This window comes from Rhinolophus sinicus, chromosome X (assembly GCF_036562045.2).
Source record: "Rhinolophus sinicus isolate RSC01 chromosome X, ASM3656204v1, whole genome shotgun sequence".
Lineage (NCBI taxonomy): Eukaryota > Metazoa > Chordata > Mammalia > Chiroptera > Rhinolophidae > Rhinolophus > Rhinolophus sinicus.
The window spans coordinates 15,008,619-15,034,260 of record NC_133768.1 but is presented as its reverse complement, the minus strand read 5'-3'; the positions used below and the strand labels follow the sequence as shown (position 1 = coordinate 15,034,260).

The 25,642-nt window shown below is 43.1% G+C and overlaps 1 protein-coding gene across 9 annotated transcripts in view; it reads left to right on the top strand.

The window, feature by feature from the left end:
* Positions 1 to 25,642, top strand: part of SH3KBP1 (SH3 domain containing kinase binding protein 1) — a 321,598-nt gene that overhangs the window by 213,871 nt on the left and 82,085 nt on the right. For all 9 annotated transcript variants that reach the window (XM_019755429.2, XM_074323349.1, XM_019755427.2 and 6 more), the window contains 2 exons: positions 7,068 to 7,143; positions 18,494 to 18,588. In XM_019755429.2, coding sequence (XP_019610988.2) covers positions 7,068 to 7,143; positions 18,494 to 18,588 — 171 coding nt within the window. The remainder of the gene's footprint in view (positions 1 to 7,067; positions 7,144 to 18,493; positions 18,589 to 25,642) is intronic.

The following is a 25,642-nucleotide window of genomic DNA, read 5'->3' as shown; positions in this document are numbered from 1 at the left end:
AGGGGGAGTATAGTACAATAAGATATTTTGAGAGAGAGAAGAAAGAGAGAGAGACCACATTTATGTAACTTTTATTACAGTATATTGTTATAATTTTATTATTAGTTGTTAATCTGCTGTGCCTAATTTACAAATTAAACTTTATTGTAGGTACTTATGTATAGGAAAACAACATAGTGTATATAGGGTTCAGTAGTATCCACAGTTTCAGGCATTCCCTGGGGGTCTTGGAATGTATCCCCTGCAAATAAGGGGAGAGTACTGTATGTATTCTGACTGCTTTGAAGTAAACATAGTAAGGGGTGAGAGTGGAGGGTGATTAAAAGTTGCATCTTATGGGAGATCAAATGAAGCAGCTTAAATCAGGGAACAGGATCCTTGTCTAGAAAACTGCTGAAATAGTCCCTGTGATGGTAACGAGGCTCTAGGCAGGGGTCAAAGAGGAAGGGATGAATCTGAAAGCAGGGTCTTGGTGGTGGGCTTGATATGCGAAGGTGCACTAAGAGGGTAATCAAGGGTGAGTTCCAAGCCATGAGTCGAGGAGACAGAGAGGATGAGCCAAGAGAATTTAGAAAGTGGAGGCGGTGATGTTCACCCAACTATTTCATAGACTAGTCATTCTTGCAATGTGTCAATAGGTGTCACAAGAAGTAGAAATTGTGGTCAGAGAGGTTTGGAAAACACTGAGATCACATTAAGGATGAAGTTAGACAGTAACTACAGGGCTTCTCAGAGCCTCTGTTATGCAAGGATTAGACCACGTAGTCTGTATTCCCCAGATTTATCAGATTGGCAGTTGCTTGGTAGAACATCTTGGGAACACACTTTGGAAAATGATTTCAGAACAAGAGAGTGGTGTGTGTGTGTGTGTGTGTGTGTGTGTGTGTACGCGTGTACGCGTGTACGCGTGCATGCATGCGCACACTCACACATACCTCAATGATAATGAACCCTCCAAGTGAGGGTCTTTTGATCATAATAGATAGGAGCTTAAGAGAATGTGAAGGAGCAGGCTAGGACGAGTATTGGGAAGTCAAAGGCAGGGAGGTTCATCAGAAACATGGTTGAGATTGGATTCTTCTTTATGGAGACTAACAATGAATAGGAGGTTGAGGGCGTATACATTGAAACAAGGGAAGAAGGCAGGGGCAACAGAGGTTGAGGAAGACATCCCGGGCAATGTGCTGTCACCAGAGACCAAGCTGGAAAGAGCTGATACATGACAGTGACAAACAGTGGGGTTCCAAGAGGGCTTCCTGTTGCTGTTAGTTAAGGAGGACATCTCCCCTCATTTGCTTGTTGTGTTGTGGTAGGATGCTAAAGCTGGGGCAAAGGGTGAGTGGATGGTATCCCCAAATGCCCTGCTCCATTCACAAACACTTACTGACCCTTCATTTTGTGGAGATAAGAGAATAATTAACATCTAGGTCCTGCTCTCAAGGAGGGTACTATTTCTGAAAAAAAAGGGAGAAAAGCAGTCAACTTCTAAGTATGATACAGTTAGCAGTGTTTCTAAAGCAGCTCTGAATTTGACAAGATCTTTTTTTTTTTTTTTTGGCTCTTTTTTTTTAATTTTATTTATTAAATTTATTGGGGTGACAATTGTTAGTAAAATTACATAGATTTCAGGTGTACAATTCTGTATTACATCATCTATATATCCCATTGTGTGTTCATCACCCAGAGTCAGTTCTCCTTCCATCACCATATATTCGATCCCCCTTACCCTCATCTCCCACCCCCCAACTGTGGTTGGGCAAGGGGGTTGAATGTCACTTGAAGTATCGCTAACTTTTCAAGACAACCAGGGAAATGAACATTATATGAATAACTCTTAAGCACAATTTCATAATCATAAGATTACTTTTTAAATTTTATTTTTTCCTTTTCCACAAGTTTAAACGTAGACTGACATAGACTAAGGTTACCTTGAAATACCTCACATACCACACAGAAGTGACGTAGTAATATGTGAGGTATTTCAGTGGTAACCTCTGTCCCTAGACTGGAGCGACAAATATATTTTTTCTTTTACTGGACTATACATTTTATATTTAGAATTTTGAGTTGTATTTTACTCTGGCATATCTTCTGTTCTTATTAAATAGTTTAAGCTGGGCCAACCAAAGGCTGGTGAATTGACAGTGGCTATGTAAATTTCCTAGCCAGTAGAAAAGCCTCCCATTAGAAGTGCACAGGCGCTCCATTATAAAGATACTCGTTTGTGCTAGTTTTCTCTGGCTCTGACACGAGCTGCCTCCCGGGGCTTCTGCTCTGCTCCTACCACTCCCTGCTGAGCACCAGGAAGACTTTTCATAATACCATCAGTCATAGGTGTTCATGAAAGGAGCATGTAAAAATAAATATAAAAAGTTTACAGTGCGTTTTAATAGCAATTTGTGTATCTTTCTGAGTTATGGTGGAAAATGAAAACTGAAAGGTTGTGAATATGGTCATATGTAAATACCATTTTTGTCCCTCTTCCCACCCTTGTCTTCTGTAGCCTGTATCTCTCCATATCCTGTATATGACCAGGATTTGGGCTAGCCATGCGGAATGGTTGGGCACCCCTTAATACACCACTCTGGAGAACCTGATGAATTGCTGTTTCAGTGTTTGCAATCATGTTCACCATCGTCGTCTGCTTCCCTGCTTCACATGAAACAGACACTTAAATCTCTACTGAACAAAAGGGAAGGCGTATCATCAGATCCTAGTGTAGTGAAAGGAATGCTTTCAGAGAGCCATCGTTCATCTGGTATTTTACCAGCAGTTTAAAAAGTCATCTCTAGTGTTCGGCTTTGTGTGAGCATTTGAGTAATGTCTACGTATGGCTTCTCAGAAGATCCCCCTCTTCTAGAAGAGCTGTTTGAAAGCCTGGTCTGCCAACAGGGGGGCCTCAGCAACTACTAGAACGCAGGGAGCTCTCCCCCACCCCCAATGGAACCTGGTTGCCTTTGTGATTCAAGTCCTGTGTAGTATTCTCGGAGAGGAGACTTTCACAGATGGGACTTCAACTTCCTTCTCCTTAGCATTGTCTTATAATTAGGAACCTTTTTACACTCAAAGGAGTTTGCATCTGAATTAGAATAAAGTCAGAGGAGTGATTTGATACTTTATTTGAATAGGATCCTGGTCTCACGCTCCAGCAGTTGCAAAGAGAACAGATATATTAGTCATTAGGGAACTGGATTCCACTGGACTCGAATCCAATGATTGTCTTTCCTATAAACATTAGTTTCTTCATTTTGGCACGGAAAATTAAAAAAAAATTGCTTGCTCCACTAACTGAAATCATATGAGGGTTATCTGTCCTGATGCTGTATTACTGTGTTTCCCCGAAAATAAGACCTAGCCGGAAAATAAGCCCTAGCATGATTTTTCAGGATGACATTTCCTGACTACAAGCCCTAATGCGTCTTTTGGAGGAAATCTTAATATAAGACCCGGTCTTATTTTTGGGGAAACATGGTACCAGATCTTGGAGAGCTAGGAGTATATATGATGCTCCTACCATATACAAAGCCCCTCAAAACTTTATTGAGCACTTTTGTCAAGAGAGCTATGTAACAGCGGAGGGACTTCTGGTATTAAATATTCAAAGGAGTTAAGTTTTTGAATTATTTATTTTGAAAAATCATCAGGTTTTAAATGGAGATTAGGATATGGTAGGAGAGATACAAATTGACACCAGCCTGGTGATCACTGTCTGATCAGTAGCAATAGTCTGATTGCAGAACTTCCAGCTGCATACAGCCGTCCCTATGGACATCCACTCCCAGACCAAGCAGTGGCTTCTGAGCTGGAGGACAGGCAGACCAGGGTAACATGGATGTGGACCTAGGAAGTCTTCAGCCACAACACAGAAATGACAAGGAAAAGTTGGGCTGAGCTACGGAGAGAAGCCCAAGTCTGTTTCTTCAGAAGGCGTGTGGTGCAATGGACCTGGTTGCAGGTCTCTTAGGAGGTAAAAGAGCTACGTCCTGAGTGCTATCAACACAGCCTTGAAGTGCATGAGCAGTGCGTGTCCTGGATAAGCCATCTTCCTTAGGGCACCCAGGAGGCCAGGAATGTGGAACTCTGCCGAGGAAGCCATGAGTGGAGACCCCAAATCCTCTTCCACAGCCACTGCAAGCCTCACATCCTGCTTCGCTGCCTGTAAGGTGGATGAGAGGTGTTTGGATATGCTTCCCCGACTTTTTCTGTCCACTTGGGCCTGCGTCGTAGCTGACCTTCAATTATATATGACCTACGTGTGTACTGGAGCTAGGCATTGTTTTCATGATGCACACCCTTTAAAAATTGGGGTTCTGTTTATTTTTAGCCCAATGGACCAAAGATGTTTTCAGAGGTTGGGGGAGCTGGAATCCTGGTGGGAAAGTGGTACTTAACTGCCCTTTGTCTTTGTTCTCATATCTATCAGACAAGTATGGGATAGAGGTTTTCAAGTTGGGTATTTGGAAATGTGTAGTGTATTGGGGTAGATGCGATGACGGAAGAGCACTGCAGGCTATTAGCGGGCAGGAGCAATGGTTGCTAAATGTCCTTCAGTGTGTGAGAGTCTTCTGTAAAGAAAGAACGTCCCACTTAAAATGCCAGTAAAGGGAAACACGACGAAGAAGCTACAGGACTTGGGTCTCCCTGAAGAGCAGTACAGGCCTGGGCATCTATCCGCTTGGTCTTTGAAATAGTCTGAGCCAGAGAGGCTAGATATAGTCTTACATTTTTGTTTCACAACCATCTTTCTGTCCATTTGTCCATCTGTCCATGCATCCATCCTTTCAATACTCCTTTGGTGAAGGGTCTCATGGCCACCTTTGCGCCCTTCTCTTTTTATTTCAGTGATTTTGTCATATCGTCTGTTCTACTAAACTCCATCTCCTTTCTGAACTGACTCATTGGGTAACAATGGCAAGTTCTTATGCCAGTTGAGAATAGAGAAGGAAGAAAGAAGGCTTTTGGTGGAAAGAGAAGAGAGGAAGAAGAGTAAAAAGGATATTTTATAATTTATCTGGTTACGAGAATAGGCACCCAAGTTGTCAGCACTACTGGAATCCCTCCTACATGTAGGTCGGTGATTCTCAAACTTGAGCGAGCGTCAGAATCCCCTGGAGGGTGTGTTCAGGCAGAGACTGCCTGGCACCATCCCTGGAGTTTCTGATTAAGAAAGACTGGGGCGGGCCCTGGGAATTTGCTTTACTGACAAGTTCCCAGGTGATGCTGATTCGCTGTCTGGGACACCTGGAGGACCAGGCTGAGAGGGGAGGGACTCATCTCACTCTAGACTTTCAGTCATGGCCCGTGAAGAAGGATGGAATTAAGGTGCAGCACCCCCGGGAGATGAGTACAACATCAGCTTCACCATCACCCCTGTTGCTGGGATCCGCACAGATGCCAGTCTGCTGTATTTTCAGAAACAGTGAGAAAAAATAACAGAGCAAGCTTTGCTTTCTTATGTTTTTCTGTACAGAAGTAAGTGTATTTTCTTGATGTCTGTTAGCTTGGACGGACTGGTAAATCAGGACGTTAGCGATGATGAGCAACACTTCCTTTTGTTACCAAATAAGGGCAAATTGTAAGAATACACAACCTGCAAAACTGTGTCTAAAGGAAGGCATCAGGTTTAAAGCCCAAACCACTGGATGTCTCATTTTTTTTTCAGGAAAGTCAGGATTGGACACAGATGTTAGCTATTCTATTTTCCTCATTTCCTCTCTCCGTGGTCAGTAACAACTGAAGTATTAATTGTTTTCCTTTTCGTCTTGCTAATGCTTTAACAATAGAGATGCTTTATTCTGGTCCCCAAAGGGGAAAAAACAAAGAGATTGACTAGGATGCTATTGGAAATGTGAACAGGAATGAGAATGACACTGTGAGAGCATCTTTTGTTACTGTCAATTCCTGATTTTTGAAGATAATTAGAAGAACAGTTTTTCATCATGTTAAACCTTATAGCAGAACACCATCAAGCTTTTTTCCTTCTTGATGTTTCTTTGGAGTCACAAAATGTTATTAGTTTGAGTACTTAGCAGCAGTTGAGGGGCGGCATAATATTTTGGGTTTCATTTTTTTATCTTATACAGAAAGCCCTGCAGCACTAAATAAAAATGTCACCGTGTAAAATGTAAAGGCTTTCTGTCAAAAGTGGTTTTTTTTAATTCATGAAGAGCTGAGGATCTGATTTATCTTACCGTTTTTCTGTGATTTATTCATATTTAATGTTAGTTTCAACATGTGAAGCATGAAGACATTTTTCAAATTAAAAACGGTGGTGGATCAGTTTTATTTGAAGAAACATTCCACCGTGCCAGTTTTTAAAATATGCAGTTCATCCCTCTGCATGTGTCCAAGGGGCAGATATGGTTGGTTTTCCCAGTGGCTGGAATTGTCACTGGGGAAACCCTTTATTGTTGGGGAGGTTGTTTCACCCAGCTACTTGGTTTTGACAGCTGTTTCCCTGGTATCAGTAGACATTTTCCTCAGGCATTAATCATGATTACACAAATGTGGTGGCAAAGGAGGGCAATGGGGACAGACCTCACCTTTGGAACCATCGTTTTGTTTGTCATCTTATTTTTCGTTTTTGTTTTTCTGAGCCACTGAGTTTCCTATGTTTTGGGGACCGTCTTTAGCCAGAGTCAATGTCCAGTCTTTTCTATGGATGGTTCATAAATAATGATAATAGAATTAGCTGTGAATAGAGGAATGAAAATAAACTCAACACAAACTCATGATGTTTTTTTTTAAAAAAACAAACAACAAAAAACTTGTAAATAGTCTCCTAGGATCTGTGGCATTGGCGTTTCTCAAAGCCCTGAAGGGTTAAAAGGTGGTGGGAAGGGAGCTGCTGCCTCCATCGTCCACCTTTGGGGCAGGTAGACCTGCCCTAGAGGACATGAGCGGGAGCGCTCATACCCTGCAAGGCAGGTTGAATTCAGCTGGCTAGAAGGAGACACAATAAGGCGTAGTTCCCTGGACTCTGGCTTCTGCCTGCCCTTCTTGATTTTATTCCTTTGCTTGATGGAGAGAATCACCTTGATAAGTAAAATCATCTTTTTCCTCTTCAGACTATTGGAAAGAAGTTACCTCCCACTACAGCAACTCCAGACTCTTCAAAAACAGAAATGGACAGCAGAACAAAGAGTGAGTTTCCTTATTTATCCATTTTACATTTGAAAGCAGTGAAGGGTTTTCCAGTAATTGAAATGCTTTTGAAAAATTCTCACATAATCTTAATGGCTTTTAAAAACACTTAGAAAAACTGCACACAAATGTGGTTTAATGGGTCCCACCAGCAGCGTGGGCACAGTTAGATTCAAAGCTCTTGGGGCAAGGGGTGTCTCCTGTACGAAATGTTGTTCTTTCCTGCCTTGTGTATTTCGTCCATGTGCAGAGCCAGGGCTTATCCATATCTACCCAGAGCACTTTGCATAGTTCAGGAGGCAGAGATTCTAGAGAATGGCAACTTAAGCAATTCAAGGATTCACAGACCTTCAAATTAGAGAGACCTTATCTTTGAGCCTAACTACTTAGCCAACACTCCCAAACCTTGACTTCCTGCCAACATCCTCAGCACATCTCTGCTTGAATCCCTCTAGACACAAATGTCTTTCTTCTATTGAGCCAGACATGCTCTTCCTGTAACTTTCCCCCATGGATTCTAGTCACTGTGTCTGTATTGATATTGGCCCATTTTTCTCCGAACAGTCCTTTATGTATTTGCAGCAGTTGTCTCCCCCAAATCTTCCCAAAGGTCAGTATTCCCAATTCTAAAGTTGCCAGATAAAATACAGGATGCCCAGTTACATTTGAATTTTAGATAAACAGTGAATAATTTAGGAGTTATAAGTGTGTCCCATGCAATATTTGTTGTTTATCTGAAATGCAAATGTAACTGGAATCCTGTATTTATATTTGCTAAATTGGACAACTCTCCACTTCCTTTAGTCATTCTTCCAATAACTGGGGTCTTGTGAATGTGCTCTAGTGTGTTTTTCCAGAAACAAGTACTTCAATTCCTTGTAGGGATTTTATTATTTTTTCTTCAGCTTCAGATTTCCTTCTGAGGATAATGTGGACAGACTACTAATCTAGTTTTGAAAGCAAATAAGGAATACGACCTTAGACATCAGAAAATGAATTTATGGGACTTGCTAAACCAAAGATGGTGGTTTAAATGAATAAATTCATGGATAATATAGATACACATGGTAGAGCCCTGTCTTAATGTTTACGGTTCAAATGAACTTAAATGCCTTCTGTCTATTAATGGTACAATCAGACTCTAGATAATAGTACAGTATTTTAATGCAGCGGTTCTCAAATGTAAGTGTGCCGCAGAATCACCTGGAGATGTGGGCCCTGGCCCTCAAATTGCTGGTCCCCACATCCAGATTTTCTGAGTCAGTAGATCTGGGGTGGGGCCTGAAAACGTGCTTTTCTAACAAATTCCTAGGTGCTAGCTACTGCTTCCTAGTCTAGGGCACACACTTCAAGAACCACTGCTCTGAGCTTACAAATGTTCCAAAGGAGAAACCGGCCCTTTATTTATTCATGCAGATTACAGGCTCAGGATGCTAAACCTACCTGTAGGTACTAAAATCTTCAAGATTCTTTAAGAGTCCTGAAATTTTTTTTCAAGAACTGACAGTTAAGCCACTTGTGGAAAAATTTCTCTTGTTGGACAGTAATCCATCCTTCCTTCCATCCAACTGCTCATGTAACTGGCTATTCACAAGTTTATGGACGATCAAGGTTATCAGGGAAGTTGCTTGGACAGCAGGAGTGGGCAGTAGGCAGGAGAAGGGAAAGGGGAAGATGCAGCAGATCTCAAAGTTAACTGCAATGTGGTCCCTAGGACAGCCTGTCCTCATGACATGTGACAACCAGTGGCTTTCACCCACCTGACTCAAGTTTGCAGATAACAATCTGAGAAACAGATCATTTTTTTAATGGAAAAGAGTTTTAGTAGAAGTGAGATAGAATTTCCCTATAGATTGTTCAACTCTGTCGGATTAAGGAGGACCTTGGTTGACTTGTGGGTTACTTTTGGGGGAGGCCAAGCAGAAGGGACCTGAGTGTCACTTGTAAGGATGTGGCACAAAACAGGACAGTCTGCAGGGCATGCTTCAGTGACTAAACCTCGGGTCTCAAGAACTGGCCTTAGGATAAAAGCATGTCCTTGATGCTTTCTTTTGCCCTCTGTAATGTCTACAGGCAGGAGACGCATGTCTTTTTGGAAGGATTAGGTGAGAGGGGGTTTAGCTGTGTTTGGGAGCAGTGCTGCCCAATAGAAATATTATGTAAGCCATATACGTGATTTTACATTTTCTAGTAGCCACATTTTAAAAAAGAAACAGTGAGCTTAATTTAAATATAATTTATTTAATTCAGTATATCCAAAGTGTTATTTCAACAGGTTAACACATAAATGAGATATTTTCATTATTTTTTTCATATGGGTCTTCACAGTCCATATGAGTCTTCACAATATTTTACATGTATGGCGCATCTCAACTTGGAGTAGCCACATTTCAAGTGCTCAATAGCCACGTGCACATGGTGGCCACCATATTGGGCGGTGTAGGTTGAGAGTTATTCTGGGATCTAAGATGAGCTTCCTGGGCCCGGATATTAATGAACAGTTTCAAATGCTCAGCTCCCTTAAGCATCTGGGAGGATCATGGCTCTAGCCCATGCCTTGCTCCATTCTACAAATATCTCTTCACTATGTTCATCCGCCTGACTCTCTGGAGGCGTTACGGTGGGGGGATGCGTTGTTAACAAAGAGTGGTTTTACGGAGGCTGGGTGGTGTATTTTGGCTGAGGGTCAGAAAGCACGGATTCTAGGACCAGCTCCGTTATTAGCCAGCTGTGTGATCTTGGGCACATAATTTTATTTCATTGTCTGTACTGTTTGTGAAGTCAGAGGGTTGTGGTAGAGAGAACCCCTGAGCTTTCTCCCAGCATCTTTATCCTCTGATTCAATTCTAAAAATGTTACGATTCAAAGTGAAAGGTTTTTGTATTCAAAGAATTGAGCAGCTGGATGGGAGAGACAAAAGGAAGATGTGAACAGTTTGGTAGGAACACGAGATGATATCCTTGCGCATAGGTGTCCATATGCGTGTAAGTGGGTAGTAGGTCAGGAAGGAGAATTATTATCACTGTCAGCGAAGCCTTGAGGGACGTTTGTTGGCAGGCAGTTTTCATGGACCCAGAGCAAGAATTTCTGCAGTTTAATCTCACCTCTCACGCACTCTCTGGCTTTCATTATAAAGAGCAAATTCTGGGGTAGTCATTCTTGTATAATTTCCATGAGGCACCCTAGTCCACTGAAAAGCCTTCTCCATTTCGAACATTTTGCTGTTTCCCAATTTTGATCCAACACCCATGTTAGGTGGAAGGATAACAGAATGCTGACCAACTAAATGACCCTGAGCTTGGGAGCACTGCATTCTCCTTCCTTCTGGTTAGAAGACAAACCTATGTCACAAATTGCCCAGCAGTACAGAGGAGAGAAGCTCCCTCCTGCACAACTGTCTCCTTAGCATCTAAAATACAAACTCACATCAGGGCTAAGAGTTATGATGCTTCAAAAAATGTTCGTGTGAATTGGTATTTTCTCAGCGAAAGTGAAACTCAGCTATCATGATTTATTTGAACAGCTAACATCATCTCTCCCCCAATAAAGCTTTTATGATATTGAAATTCATTTGAAACACATGCTGGGGAACAGATTGCCATAATTTTCATAACAAGAGTAAAACTGTCTAAATATTCATAAAAGGAGTGCCCTGAGGTTCCTCCAGCTTACCACATCTGGAGTTTCCCTCTTCCTGGCTACAAGTGATACAGATTTGTGGCCTCTGTGGGCTAAAAAACTAGCCCAGAAAAAGGACTAGATTGCATCAGTTCAGTTTTAGACATTTAGAAGCCCAGCTGGGCAGGTGGTTTAGGAAAAAAATAATCCCTGACAGAATCTGCACAAAGGCAGATCAGCCTTCTGACTGAATGATGACTGGGGCAAAGGCTAAATCTTCCTGCCTAATCGCCCCTCACTTCATCACTGGACACTTGTACCACCCTTCTGATCACTTTGTTCATTGGCTTGCTTCTTAGGAGTTGTCCCCCATGATGGTGACACATGGTGCCTTGTGGCTATCATTTGTCCCTCAAGGTGGGGGCTGTGTCTTCTACTCAATATCCCCACCTTACCACCCAGAAAAGTGCCATAGACTCAGTGGGCACATAATAAATGGTGGTTGAGCAAATAGAGAATTATAAATGATTTACAGTTTACCAGGCTCTATACTGGGCAGTCTTGTAAAAGTGGCATAGTAGCCATGGGTCCCCATTCTCAAGTTCACAGTCACTAGGAGGAAAAGGAGATATTTATTCACATAAGACCCTTGAACTTACTTGGGGTTTTTGAGGGGTTAGCAGTAGTTGCCAGTGTGGCTTGACAGATCCTTCAGTCTTCCAGCCTCTGCTCTAGCCCAGTCAGCCCAAGAGCACCAGGACAAACCAGGCTTGTCCGACAAGGTCAGGTTTATGGACTCATTGCCGCAAGGAGCCTGTACAGGAGGAGCCTGTACAGGACCCTGTGGTGGAGCATTGCACCACATAAAAGAGAAAAGAATAGTTACAGATTTGGAGGGGTGGAATGTAATAGAATTGAAACATAGCAGTGTTTTGCTCATTTGCTGTGTCAAAGTGACTTAGTTCCTTCGGCCAAGAGCAGAATATTTCGTTCTTATTGATACGATATAAAAAAGCAACGTTTCTGATAGTCTGTGGATTTAGAGGACAGACTTTCTCGGGGAGTAAGAAAGCAGTAGTCACTCAGAGAAGGGGTTGTTAGGACCCTTTCCAGCGACAGCACATGCTTGGCAGAAATGCTATTTCCTGTTCGCTGTGCAGCTGACTGGATCTGTTTGTTATCCCAGCCTGTCAAATGGCTGGGCAGATTTTTACTTTCTCAGTCTGAGCAATTTGTTTGCTTTCTCACCACATGTTTAAATAGGAGGAAAAAAGGGTCAATTCCCTTATGTTGGTATTCCCCCAGCCTTACCTGGGTGCTCTTTTTCCAGGATAGGTGTTTTGTTCACTTATCTTTCCCCAAAGCTCACTCATTCTTGGGCTGGGGAATTGGGGCACATCCAATTTGAAACGTGTTTCCTATCCAGTGCTTCAGTACCTCCCACACCTGATGTGTACCAAAGTCCCCAGGCTCTGTGTCTCAGGGGTCCCCACCTCTCCCCGGGAGGCACCTTTCATCAAGTGCCCCTAACACAGACCTTGCTGTCTGGAGTCAGAGGTGGGATCCTCCTGCAAGGGTGCCCAGCCTACCCACACTGCTGAAGACCTGTATCGGAATACAGTCCTCTTGGAGGGAGAAAGCTAGTTAGTTCCCTTTGTGTTATCCTGGTGGATTTCCTTTCTCCCCAAGACTCAGAGCTTCTGTTCCTCCGAGCAGGAGAAAGTGCCATTGAGAGGAGCCGTGATCTGCTCCATACTAGAGGACAGAAAGGCTTTGCTTGTCAGTTTTGTTGTTTTTAAAAACCATTTCTCTTTCTGAATGCGAAAGAATAAAAGGTATCATAATTCACAGTTGTGAAATCATTTGAAAGCCAAATTCCTAGCAGCATCCAAGACCAGAGGGGTTTGTTGTGGTTTGGGTCGCAGTGAGCTTTTTCATGAAGGAAGGCACTGGGCCGGAGTTCATAACATCGTGACGTACGCATTGTGTTTTGTGTCCGTGTCTGAATTTAAGTGTAGACCAGGGTGTCTCCACCTCGGCACTATTAACATTCAGATCAGATAATTCTTTGTTGCAGGGCTGTTCTGTGTCCATTGTAGGCTATTTAGCAGCGTCCCTGGCCTCCACCCACTTGATGCCAACTACACTTACCCACCTCCTCTCCGCCAGTGACAACCACAAGTGTCTCCAGGCATTGCCGGTGTCCCCTGGGGAGCAGTCTCACCCCAGTTGCAAACCGTGGTCAGCTCCGTGAGGGCACTGCTGCCGGGCAGCAGCAGCACCTGGGAACTTGCTAGAGATGCAGATGCCCACGCCCTGCCCCAGCCCTAGGGAACTGGAAACCTTGGGAGTTCGATGCCCATTCCAGCAGAAGTGTCAAGAGCTCTGTGTATCACACCTCATTTCCTCTCCTTGAGAACCAGATACTAGTCTTATTTAAATTAACTTAGTTTCTTTCCCCCAGGACATGAAAGAAGTCCACACCTTTATTGCAATTCCAAATTACGAAAATCCGGAAAACTGAAAGTTTTATTACTTGGATAATAAAACCTGTCCTGAGCCAATGTGCATCTGTGTATAATCTGTATTTATTCCACTTGGGGTGATGAATCATCCATTTGCTGCAGAATTTTAATGTGTTTCATGGTTTGGTGTAGCCCCAGATCCCAGCTGAGGATGTTATATATTATATGGTATGTATAAAATATTTCCTTTCTAAAATCTGAAAAAGTCTGTCTCCAGGGTTTCTGGACAGGGGTTATGAATCAGTAGTTTCTCGGATAATATTTGTCAGTTCAATGAGAGAATTTCAGATTTTGATACTGGTGAAAGTAAACACCACTGAGCTTGACAGTGTTGTTCTGGTATCCCAAAGAAAAAGAATTCTAGGGGTGACCTGGTACTTTCTACCCTTGCTGAAAGCTCTGGAAGGCTTCCTACGAGACTCTGTGGTACATGGGGTTTTGATCTTTGTGTCCTCAAATTGAGCCCAGAGACTCATCCTGGAGTCAGTGTTATTTCCTTTTTGTGTGTGTGGATATGTTCTGCTTACTGATATGTTTAAAGTTGGTTGGTTGGTTTTTTATTTGAATAGATTATAAAATCAGCTGAAGGGAGTCATGGGATGTGGGCATGTGAGTTCAGTTCCTTAAACAGTCTGTTTTTAATCTCATGTAAATTTCTGAAAGATTAGAAATTAAAATAATGTTTGTTTTTCAGGGGTGTGTGAATCACGACTGGAGTTCTTGGTGGTTTTAATAGAACAAATTTCCTAAAATTGGAATGTCAGTCATTAATTAGTACAGAGGGATCTTGATCTGGAACTAGGCAAGGGTTTCAGAGTCCTCGAACCTTTTGATATTGTACACGTTTCCTCCATATCTTTGAATGTCGGATGTTTTCCCCTTTTCTGGAAAGAGAGAATGATTGCTTTTTATCAGATACTTAAAGGACTCTAAGACCCAAAAAAAAAAATAAATAAAAGGAAAAGCTTAAGAACTGACTTAGGATTTCAGTCTCATGCTAATTCATTAGTATTTTTTAAAAAAATCTTTTGAAAGAAAAATAGAGACAAAATCATCTCAATCACTGGATAAGCTGTGCCTTTATTTCTTTATGTGCCTGTGTGTATTCATTCCCATTTGATCTCAGACTAATTAAATCCATCTAATTGATGAGTAGATGGAAAATGCCTGCCTCCAAAAGTTAATTTCATTCCCTTCCTTTCCATCTCTGTCTGCTACTCATTTAAAATTTATAATCTTCCCATGTCCAAAAGGATTTGGAATTATACGAATATTCTTCTTTCAAGATGTAGCAAATGCCTCCTCTTTTGTGAACTTTCTCCTGAATATAATCTTGCCTTTCTCTGAGACACAGCGACAATATTGCATCATAGTGGGTTTATACTTATTCGTGTTCGTCGTTTCTTCCAATCACTCTTTCCCCCTTGCCTTTCTCCAAGCATTAGGTTGTCACTACCATATGAGGGTGGGACGGGGTGGTTGGACTGACTTGTAGTTCACAGGCCCAAGAACGACAGTATCTTTTTCATGGTGGTGACTCAATAAATGAGTTAAAGTGGGGAACATCTTCGTTCCATATACTACAAAATGCAAATCATGGTTGCAGAGTTAATACATTGTTATGTGCATTTAGTTTTGAATATGTTAAAACCCATTGGTACATCCAAACCAACATAATGTTTTTATTTTCCAATACTGCTGAATTAGGGCCCAAATGCCTCAGAAGTAAAAACAAATTCTTATTTTCAAATATATCCTGACAACTTAAAATGTGCGGCTAATGGTTGCCATATTTGGTCTGGAGTGTTCTTTAGCGCCTGTGAGGAGAGCCGTGCAGCGTCAGAGCTGGCAGGGACTTACATCTAGCCCAGTCTGCTCCTTGGAGCCTCCAGCGTTTCCCTGAGAATTTTTCGGGGACTGGCTGGGAGATGGGTCAGCCCCACTGTCTACTTAAAGAGCAGCTCTGTTTTTAGTTGTTTGGGGGTAAGTTTACATATGCTAGAGCGTTCTGCTGAAGTTAACCAAACTCTTCACTTACCCCCTCCTTGGCTGGCCTCGCATGTTTCACCTGAGGATACTGGGGTTCAGAAGAACTGTGTGATTGCCTCGGGACAGCCCAGCCGGGACCCAACTCAGTTTTGATAGTCTTGACTCTTGGCCCAGAATTCTCTCTTCCTACTGTGCTGTGCCTCAGTTTTTCCTCCACTTCGTATGTATCATGAGTGGATCAAGAAACATTGAATGGGAGGTGTGTCAGGTTCCAGGGATGCAAAGAGGGGCGAGACCTGCAGGAATCTGCTTCATGGAGAGTGGTGGTTGACAGTAGCCAGTGGCACCAGTATCTCTTCCTTTTATGTAAAATTGGTCCTTTTTAGATAATTCTGTGTCTAATGCCTGTATACATTTATTAAAACTCTTCAAACTGTACAATTAAAATGGGTGAATTTTATGGCATATACGTTACAGGTCATCAAAGCTGTTTTCTTTCTTTTTTTTTTTTTTTAAGACGGGGGACACCGGCCCTCCTTGGTTTATAGTGAAATTGTGGGCATAAAACAAAATGACCCCGTGAAACATTTTAAAGGCAGGCTAATACTTTCTTGTAAATATTTTCTCACTATGTTGGTTACAAGTCAATTCCTCAGTCATTTGTTGACCTCCTACTTTAGGTCTGGTCCTGAGATACCAAGAGAAGAGTTGGGGGGAAAGGAAATGACAAAGATGTGTAGGAACAGGCTTTTGCGGGGGAGACAGAGTAAAGTGTTTCAGAGGAGGTAACTGGAAATGTCCTCTTTGTTCTACCGAGTTCCTTCATGTCAGGGTACCTTCTGCTTTGAGTGATAAATACCTACCTGACCACAAAGGGCGGTAAGCAATAGAGTTTTATTAAGTTAGGTAACAAGAGATCCAGGACAGGCCCACTGAGGTTAGTTAATTTCACAGACATCTCAACAGTGTCAGGACTCACGGTCAACTTCGCTGTGATTTTCTTGGCTTTCCTCTCATAGTTGAAATATGACTGCAACAGGGCCAAACATTGTGCTGTCTTCCAACAAGGATGCAACAGTGTTAAAAGAAGAATGGCTGGGACAGCTATTTTCCTCCTATCTCTTTTTTAAAACAGGGAACAAAATCTTAACAGCTTTTCCCCTCTTAGCAGATTCCCTCTCACAGCTCATTGGGTGGAAGTATATCGCATGCTCACCCCTAAACCAATCACAAAGGGGAGTGGGATTAACATTATTTGCTGAGACATATTTTACTCATCCCTGGGGCTGTGGGAGGATTCTCTCTATTCCTGAATGTAATGACTGAATACATTAGGAGTCTGCGAACTGGGAACGAGATGGGAAATGGCTGCTGGGAAGTCAACCAACAATGTCTACCACACTTAATTAACTTTTTTTTTTATGGAAAGGAGTAGAAACATGACTTGTTCCTTTTTTTTTGTTTACCATGGGTGCCATGTCTTCTTCGTAAAACGTCTCCATGACTTTGATCCAATGAATTATTCTTAAACCTGGGACTTTGCAGAGCAGTTCTTCAATAATACTGTATTTGTTTCACTTTTGTTGTAAGTTTTGAGGTTGGATAGTCATATTTTACTAGACAGTTAATAGGAACATTGGTAAGGAGTTGTCATCATTCAATTTAAAGGTGTGTAACTTTTCCCCTCGCTTTAGAACATTTGGCCAATTCAGAATTTGGGAGGTTTGCTATTACTAAATAAAGAGAGATGGAACATTCGTAACTATGTGGACCTCGGAATTTTAAGGCAGATTGGTATTGATGGGATTTAGAACTAGTGCCCTCAGCACAGGTTAATAAGCAGAAGGCATCAGGGGCCCTGAGTACCTAAGACGGAAGGTTTCCGACACTAGGATGATACTAGGTGATATAACAGGTATCTTAGAGCCACTGGATAGAAAGGAAAAACATCTGCACAGGAACAAAGTGAGTCCTTTTCTTACTCTCTCTTCTGCTTCTCCCCTCTGTCTTATCTAAACCAACTCTAGTGTGTCTGTGCTGCAGATTTTTTTATTGCCCTTATTTCATATATCACTCTCTTTGATTGGTATGACATTAACCATAATACCCCCCCCCCACATTTCAGTGATGTAAATGGCACTAGGGACAATATCATTGATACTTACATATATACAGCTCTACGTTATGATCTGTCTGCAGGAACTGGCCTAATCCTTGGGATATCTAAGGCCATTTAAAGCCATTAAGACTGTTGACTTGGCTCCAGAATAAGAAATGCCTGTCCCAGTAGACATGAATTCTCTTGAATTTTTCTTTCTACCTTCTGTTCTGAGTCATCAGACTCCAGTTTTCTAAGTCTTCATTTCCCAAATCCCTTACAAATGTTTTCACTGTCTTCTAAACTGGCGCTTTTATGTAAATAGATAAGGTTTCACATCAGATAGACTTTCAAAAGCATACAATTATATATTTGAACTGATTTAAAGTGGCCTTAGTATTTTTCCCTCTTTGGCAAGGGCCGGGGGGTATCTCGCTGATGATCAGCCCCATCTATGAGTAGGCAGGGTCCCAGAGAGGCCATGGCACATATTTGTACAAGTTCATCCCCCCCCACACACACGCATGCACGTGTGTGTGTAAAGAACATTCGGTCAGTGTTTGTTGGCTATTTGTGGTTGACACGTATTCACATATATCAACTTCTGTCTCTTAATATGTACCATAATGAGTCTTGTTCATTGTTTTGAGTACCATGTCAGCTTTGTAACATATAAAAATACCCTGTTTCTGATTTAGTGATGCTTGGAAGAAGGCAGTGCGGGCGAAATTTAAGCTTTTTCCTCTTTGTAGATTATGTCTGCTTATGCATGCACCTGAAGAGTATATGAAATGTTATGTAAAAGAATATATAAAATATACACGTCTATTTTCCTGAGACCAAGGAAACCTTTTTTTTTTCTGTCTGAGAGAAGCAAAGCAGTCAGTGGCATTTCATGACATCACGTGATTTGTGAGGGAAAAAAATGAAGAGAATAAATATGCATGAGCCCCAAACGGACAATCTTAGGGAGTTTTCTGAGGGTGACCCTTTCTTCATCAGTACTTACATCCTGTCTGTTAAGTGTGTTTTTCCCTGAAGTTAATGTGATAGAGAACGTCTCCTGGGCCAGCTCATTAGCTAAAGCATTTAAAGGTTGTGTTTTCTTTTCTTCTTACAGCCAAGGATTACTGCAAGGTAATATTTCCATACGAGGCACAGAATGACGATGAATTGACAATCAAGGAAGGAGATATAGTCACTCTCATCAATAAGGTAAACAAAGGTTCCCTCCTGCCTTTGAAACTATGAACTGATTTGAGATGTGGGCTGGATAGGACAAGCTTAATTTTAACCCTTGAAACTCGAGATTTCCATGGTGCTAAACTCCTGAGGAAGAATCTTGTGTCTTTCCTCTTGATCAGGATAAGTCCAGTCTATCCAGGTGAATGAATGTATTTGGAAATCAAATCGATTCTGTTCACCATGGAGCCAGCTGCAGATTTGCATGGCTCTGCAGAACACGTCTGTCCCAGAAGGGCTAACCTGGGAGGCTGCTTGCTTGGCTGGAGAGCCGGCCCCCCACAGCAGCCCAGGCTGCAAAGCTCTGGGTTGCGATGTATCCAGGGAGAGCTTTAAAAAGGCAGGTCATGCCTCACCGGCAGAAAATGCTTAAAGAATGTTTGCTGTTCAGATCAAAGACAGGTAGCATGCCTGAGAGAATTTTGCCTGTCTTGTTTGGGCTAAGAAGGTTGAACGATTTTATTATCATTACGGGCAGAGCCCTGTAATCATACGGAGAGCTATAAAATCTGTGCGAAGTGATGCAGCTTAGCAGGGCTTGGACCACGTACGGCGTATGCTTTCATGCAGTGGGACTCCCCAAGTAGATGGTTGAAAGATATATTATTTAAGAGAATTCTGGAATACATGGCCTTTTCTCTGAGATACAGGATTTTTATGATGGTCAAATAACGATGAAATGGTGAACTGTCATTGAAAGGGGAAGGAGGTATTATTCTTGCTCCCAGGTGAGTGGCCGGGGAACACTGAATTCTCTCAGCATAAGCATGTGGCTGTCTGTGTTCCTGCAGGGCTGGGAAGCATGGACAGGGTAGAGGGCACAGGGAAAGAGGAGAGACAACAGGGAGTTAGTGTGAGGGGTAGGCCCCGAGTCCGACTGCCACTGACCATTACTGAGAGGGAGGGACCATGGTATTGCCTGCTCCCCTATCCCCTGGCCCCAAGTGTGTCCAAAAAGTATTCGGTATGATTTACCTTTACAATAAAGGATAGTTACCTTTTGAAATGGCTGTAGAGGTTGTGTGTTTTAAGAGGCCGAGCCAACGATGCCAGGGAACTAATGACCCAGAGGTTAAGTAGCTTGCCAAAGGTCAAATTATCTGGGGAAGAGAGCTGGCCCTCTCACACACTCTGTATGAAAGTGGTATGCAAGACAATGCTAAGGGGTGCCTTTCTAGAATAGCAAACTCTTCCCTGCTTTGCTGATGGCCCAAGAACTTGTCCATCTTTTCACCTGTAAAATATCCTCCCCTGAACTTATTTCAGTGTATCTCTGTCGATGGGTAGTGTGTTTCGTGGCAGGAGAAAATCAGACGAGGGGGAATGCTGCCCTCTTGTTCCTTTCTGCTAAGGAGGCCAGCGATTCTTCCTTTTTTTTTTTTTTTTTTTTTTTTTTTTTTTTACCGCCCTTCCTTCCGTTGGTCCTTAGGCGGTGCCTCCTTCAGCTGCTTTTTATGCACAGTGCACTTCCGATTTTGAATCAGACCCTTAACCAAACACTCAGAATGGGGAAGTTGTTATGTGAGTGTGAGGCCTGATACAAATACTTTGATGAATAGCACAGATAGTTGTTTTTCCTAGTACAGGAAAGGGGGGCAGGCACTTTCCCCTGTGATGATAAACCAAGCTGAGAATTCAGTAGTTGCCATTCTTCATAGTGGTGGGGAGACTCACTTTCCTGTTTTTGTTTGGAGGGGGGCAGCCTCATTGACTAGAAAACCAGATATATCAATAATATGTCATAAGGTTTTAGGAAAAGAAAAACCCCCACCATGGATAGTCCCTTATCTGAACACGTCTATTTCTACTTTAACATATCATATTCCTGTCCTTGTCGTTTGATTACATATAAAGAGAACATATTCAGCTTGATTGTTTCGTTCCTTTCTCCTGGCCTGAGATCTAGTCTGATAAAAAGAATCAGGTTTTTCTAAAGAGCTTGGTCAGAGAGGGACTCTCTCCTGGTCCCATCTACACAGGAAGGAGAAAGGAATGGACCCATGTGGAAGGCTGCTGTCAGGAGTGTCCCAAAGCTGGCACCCGGTTTCCCCAGTTTCATACCTTAATGTATGAGGAGGCAGTTTGGAAATTGAAGTGGCTTACCAATCTTGCTGTTGCATTTGCAGAACATGACTTTGTCACCCTGGCCGTACACTTGGTCTTTGACGGGGCTTGCACACGGATCTTGCTCCCCGGGTAGAGTGCGCATGTCATTTTGACCCTTGCCTACCCCCCCCGCCCCCAGTTCAGGAGCACCAGAACCTAGGGATTCTTCTGCCTTCCTGCATCCCTGCTACTTCCTGTCTGTGGTGGAGCCAGGCCCAGGCTGGAGGCTGCACCTCTCTGGGCCCCTTCCGTTCCCTAGCACCCTCTACAGCACCTGCTCCAGAGGAGAGCCCTGGGGTGGCTAAAGGTGACGGCTGCTTCATCCTTAGCACCCAGCCCATTCTTTTTCTCATTCCATAACAGCGCTTTGCTCATGTAACCCCTCTGCTCCAACAAGAGTCTTTAGTAACTTTCCTCTCATTTCTTATAAAATCAGAGTCGATTATCTTGCATTCATTGGCCCCAGTCAGCCTGGCCTCAGTCTGGCTTTCTGGCCTGGGTCCACGTCGCTGTTCTACATGAACTCTTCCGGGATGTCCCCATCCTGCTCGTGTGTCCTCCATAACTTGACCCAGACCGTGTTCCTGCTGCCCTGATGCCCTCTGCCTACCCACTTAGCTGGTTGTTCGATAGCTGATAATACAGCCAGTCTTAAGTTATGCTGCATCCTGCGCTCGGGCCCATTTTGAGCTTGTTGCTTTAAAAAAGTCTCTTGCACTACATAATTTCATTTTTCTTATCATTTTATATGGTCTGTGAAATCAGGTCTTTTGCTATCCTGTATCTCTGCAGGTTTTGATTTTATTCCCATGAAATATCTGACACCCTTGACCTGGCATCCTAGTTTGTTGGAAGCAGCATGTTAGATTGACAAGTGTCATGTAGGCTACCAGCTCAGAGAAACCAGGGTTTGAATCCCAGCAACACCACTCTTGGCTGTGTGTCTTTGGGCTTGTCACTTAACCTCTCTGAGCCTCAGTTTCCTCAGTCACAAAGCTGGCCTCACAGGGCTGCCGTGAGGATTTACTAAGATGCTGTGTATAAAGTGCCTCTCACAGGGCTGGATCCACCAGTGGTACCTGTAATCCTAGGAATTGTCACTTCTACTTCAGGTGCTCTTTCTCTGACCTGGGAAACAGGAATGGAAGGACTCTTGTGACTGGGCCCAATTGTGCTGCATGATATGAAATAGGTAGCAATGGTGAGCAATCTACCTGAAAGAGCTCCGAATTCTCAGTGCGTGAGATTTCAGCAAGAATTTGGGGAGAAAATGGGCCATAAATATTTTGCCTGCTGAAAGTGGGAAACATGGAGTCTGAGTCTGCTGTTTTATAGAAAATTCTTACATCTTCCTCTGAGTTAAGGAATTGCTCAGAAGTTCAGTTAGTGATTGTGTGCTGGTGATATTGTAAAGTGAATAGCTTCACCATGATTTGTTTAATATGCATTTGGATAGGCTTCGTTATTTTATGTATGAGTTGAGCTGAAAGACCCGAATCGCTCTCTCTAAATTCGATTGCTTTTGCCGTAAAGGTTCTGTATTTACCTCAAATTCTGCCTGTGTTTTCCTTTTATAGTCAGTTAAGGTGGTTTTCCTTTGCCCTGCTTTTCTGTGCTGTGGCAGGAGTCACAGGGCAGGCGTTGCCCTCATTTTTAGCCCTCGATTGTTACTTCCTGTAGCTTTCTAGAAAATGAGTCAGACACCTTGGGTGGGAGTGCCTCTAAGCCCTCCGTGATTCCTGAAATAATGTGCAAAGACCTGAACTATTTGTGTGTGTCCTTGGAAACTGGGATGAAATATGGCAACCCAAATGGTTTGTTTTTTAGTTTATTTATGAAGAATTCTTGTGAATTTGGGAACGTTTACACTGGTGCAGAACACACCTGTGTTTAGCTTTTATTTCCAGTCACTCAAAAATAGCTCCTTCGTCTGTGTTCCTGTCGCCCCAACCCCTGCCTTCCTAATTTGTGCTCAGCTGGTGGCTGAAAGGGTTCAGAAGCCTCTGAGTCCGGTTCCCAACTGGAGAAGCTCCCTGGAGAACGGCTGAGAGCAACCTGGTAAGGTTAGGCTGGGCTCTGCTGTGACGACGGCCACCGTTGAAGGGTGCCCCTTGTCCTGGCTGCTGCTGCTTGGGGCTGAGTGAGCCCAACTGCAGAGGTGTTCCTGGCCTTGGCTGACAGCCTCCTGGCCTCAGAGTGATGGCCTTTTCCTCCTAGCCTTCCCTAATGTGGGAGAGAGGGCTTTCCACCTGACCTGTTTGTAAACAAGCGACTTTAGGTATTTCTTATAAAAAGGATCTCCTGAGTAGCTGTGTCATTGACCCTTACTAAAGCAGACACAACCCCCCTGTTTCTTCAAGAGGATAAGCCTATTTGATAACATCAAGATCATCACTAAAGTAGGTAGTATTATTGACGAAAATCAGGGAGCAGTGGCGTTGGAAGCAAGGGGAAAGAGACAATATAAGCCAGTGTTGCTGTTCAGGGAAGGAAACCAATAAATGCACCATAAAGAAAAAGGGAACTCAGAGGATTATAAGGGTAGAAGTATAAGGTAGCCACCACACAAAAATACAAGCTGGGAGTTTCACCTTTGCCTAGGGATGTGTCAAAGTCAGGAGCCCAAATATTTGGAGCTAGACCTGCTGTGAGGGCAGAGTTAGGACTGAGTACTCACTACCCCAACTTCCTCCATCGCTACCTCAGTGTTTTTCCTCCCTGCTTTCCCAGACAGTGGTTGAGCATTCAACTTAATAATGGTTCAATCTACCTGCATGACCACAGCTTCCCAGTGCAGGACCCTCATCACCACTTCTTTTTCTTCCCGAATCTCTCCCAAGCTCAGCCTCACATCAGCCCTGAGGGGCAGGTGGCACCGTGGGGATTCTGTCCAGATTACAAAGGGGAAGCAGAGGTCCACAACATGGATGCAACTTTACCAAGGTTCTCACAGCAAGTCAGTGGCAGAGCCAGGACAGAGGCATCTCCTGACCCCGAACTTGGGATCTGGGCAGAGCGGTACTGTCCGAATTTGCTGGGGGGCAGTCAGATGCTTGTGGTAGACGGGGCTCAGTCACTCCCAGAGGTGACTTGTGTCCTCATTGAGTCACCTGTTGTTGCTACATATTTAGGGCAACTACCTGTGGGATTTTCTTTCTAAAATAGTTACATTGTCATTATTGTATCAGGAAAACAATGTCACCATGCTATTACCCCACCCATTTGTTTCTGACACTTGCATTTTGGTATCCATATTTCTGATCTCTTAGGGTCAGGGACATCCAGGACTTGCTGATTCCAGTGTCACCTCTACCGAAATGAGATGATAGTCAGTGCAGAGGAAATGATGAGCTCAGCTCAGAGCTTACGTTGGTTCTTTTTACATCGAAGCCCTCTCCTTCCATTTCTTTCTTCCCGTGCCTGGAATATTTTGCCTTCCTCTTTTCTTCTGGGTCCATGTGCCACTTAGTTTTCTGCTTGCTTTTACCATGGGGGGAAAAAAAAGAAAAAGAAAAAAAAAGATGGGAGTCCTGAGCTCCTCATTCTGTGATTATATGTTCTCTTGTTTGTTCTAATGTTTGTTTTCACTTCCTGCCTCCCTCCTATTAATTCATTAATCGAAACATTTATTCACAAGAAAAATGTCATCAGCCTTTCTTGCTTCCCGCCCATAGGAAGTAAGGATGTTTCCTCAGAGAAAAGTGGCTTTAGGAATCTTGAGAAAAGTTCTCATCTTGGTATAAGAAAGCTGATCAACTAAATAGATCGCTGGCCTTGACCCTTTCTCTCTCAACGGCTGAAGCTTTTAGCAGAGCTAAAATGCTAGCATTTGATGTGGTTTCAAGGATGAGGAGTAAATTAGCAGGTGTCACCCTGAAAATGATGACACGCTGACAGAACCATTAGAAGGACATGTTTTATGAGTGAACGAAGAAATTAAGTATAGGTCTGGGATCATCTGGGTTTACACAGATTTGAAAAATGTCAGTGTTCAGCAAATGAGTCATTTATGTCATAGGATGTATTTCTTGCAATATGGCCTGTCTTGTTAGACTGTATGTGTCCTTTGTCAAGGCAGGAGTCACAATACAGAGGGTGCCAAAAAAAATGTATACACATTTTAAGAAAGGAAAAAAGTATTAAACTTGTAATACTCAATATAGACCGATGACAAAAGATGAATACAAGTCACGTGTGAGTTCTGCAATGACAAGAGGTGCTCAAAGTGGTTACCGGCAGCATCCAGACACTTATGATTAAGGCGAACATTGTTGGGTAGACTTCTGTGGCGAGCGTGTAACCTGTTCCAACACCACAGCAGCAGAAGCAGGACTTGTTACCATGGGCGGCCTCCCGGATCTTCCCTTGTGCACATCACACACAGCACCACGCATCTCAGACTTATCACGAATGTGTGCAGTTGTTAGGCGTGTCGGAGGCTCTGTTGCACACCCACACCTCCATTGTCGTTGTACTTCCACAACGCTCTCGAATTTCAAATACCACCTCAAAATGGTCTGTGCTCCTCAAACAACAACCGTGCTTCCGCCATTTTCTCTGACTGTCCTGCCTGTTGCGTGGTGATGCTAGCATTCATTTTATTAACGCCATCTTTTGAGCGAACGTCATACTACACATTGCTACCATAACTTTGAAAAGTAATACATAGATAACATCTCTTAAAATGTGTGTACATTTTTGGCACCCCCAGTATAGCTCCTCCCAGAGCATTAGCAATCCCAGGGAATAGTTTGCTGTTTTGTCTTCCTCTTTCAAGTAACCAGGACAGTGGGACAGGTGAGAAGAATCCTGACATCATAGTGCATTTAATCAAAACTCTTCCTCACTGAGCTTGTGGATGCTCACCAACATGCAGTTTTACATTAGATAAGGATGGGAAACGTAGGACCTGAGATGGGAG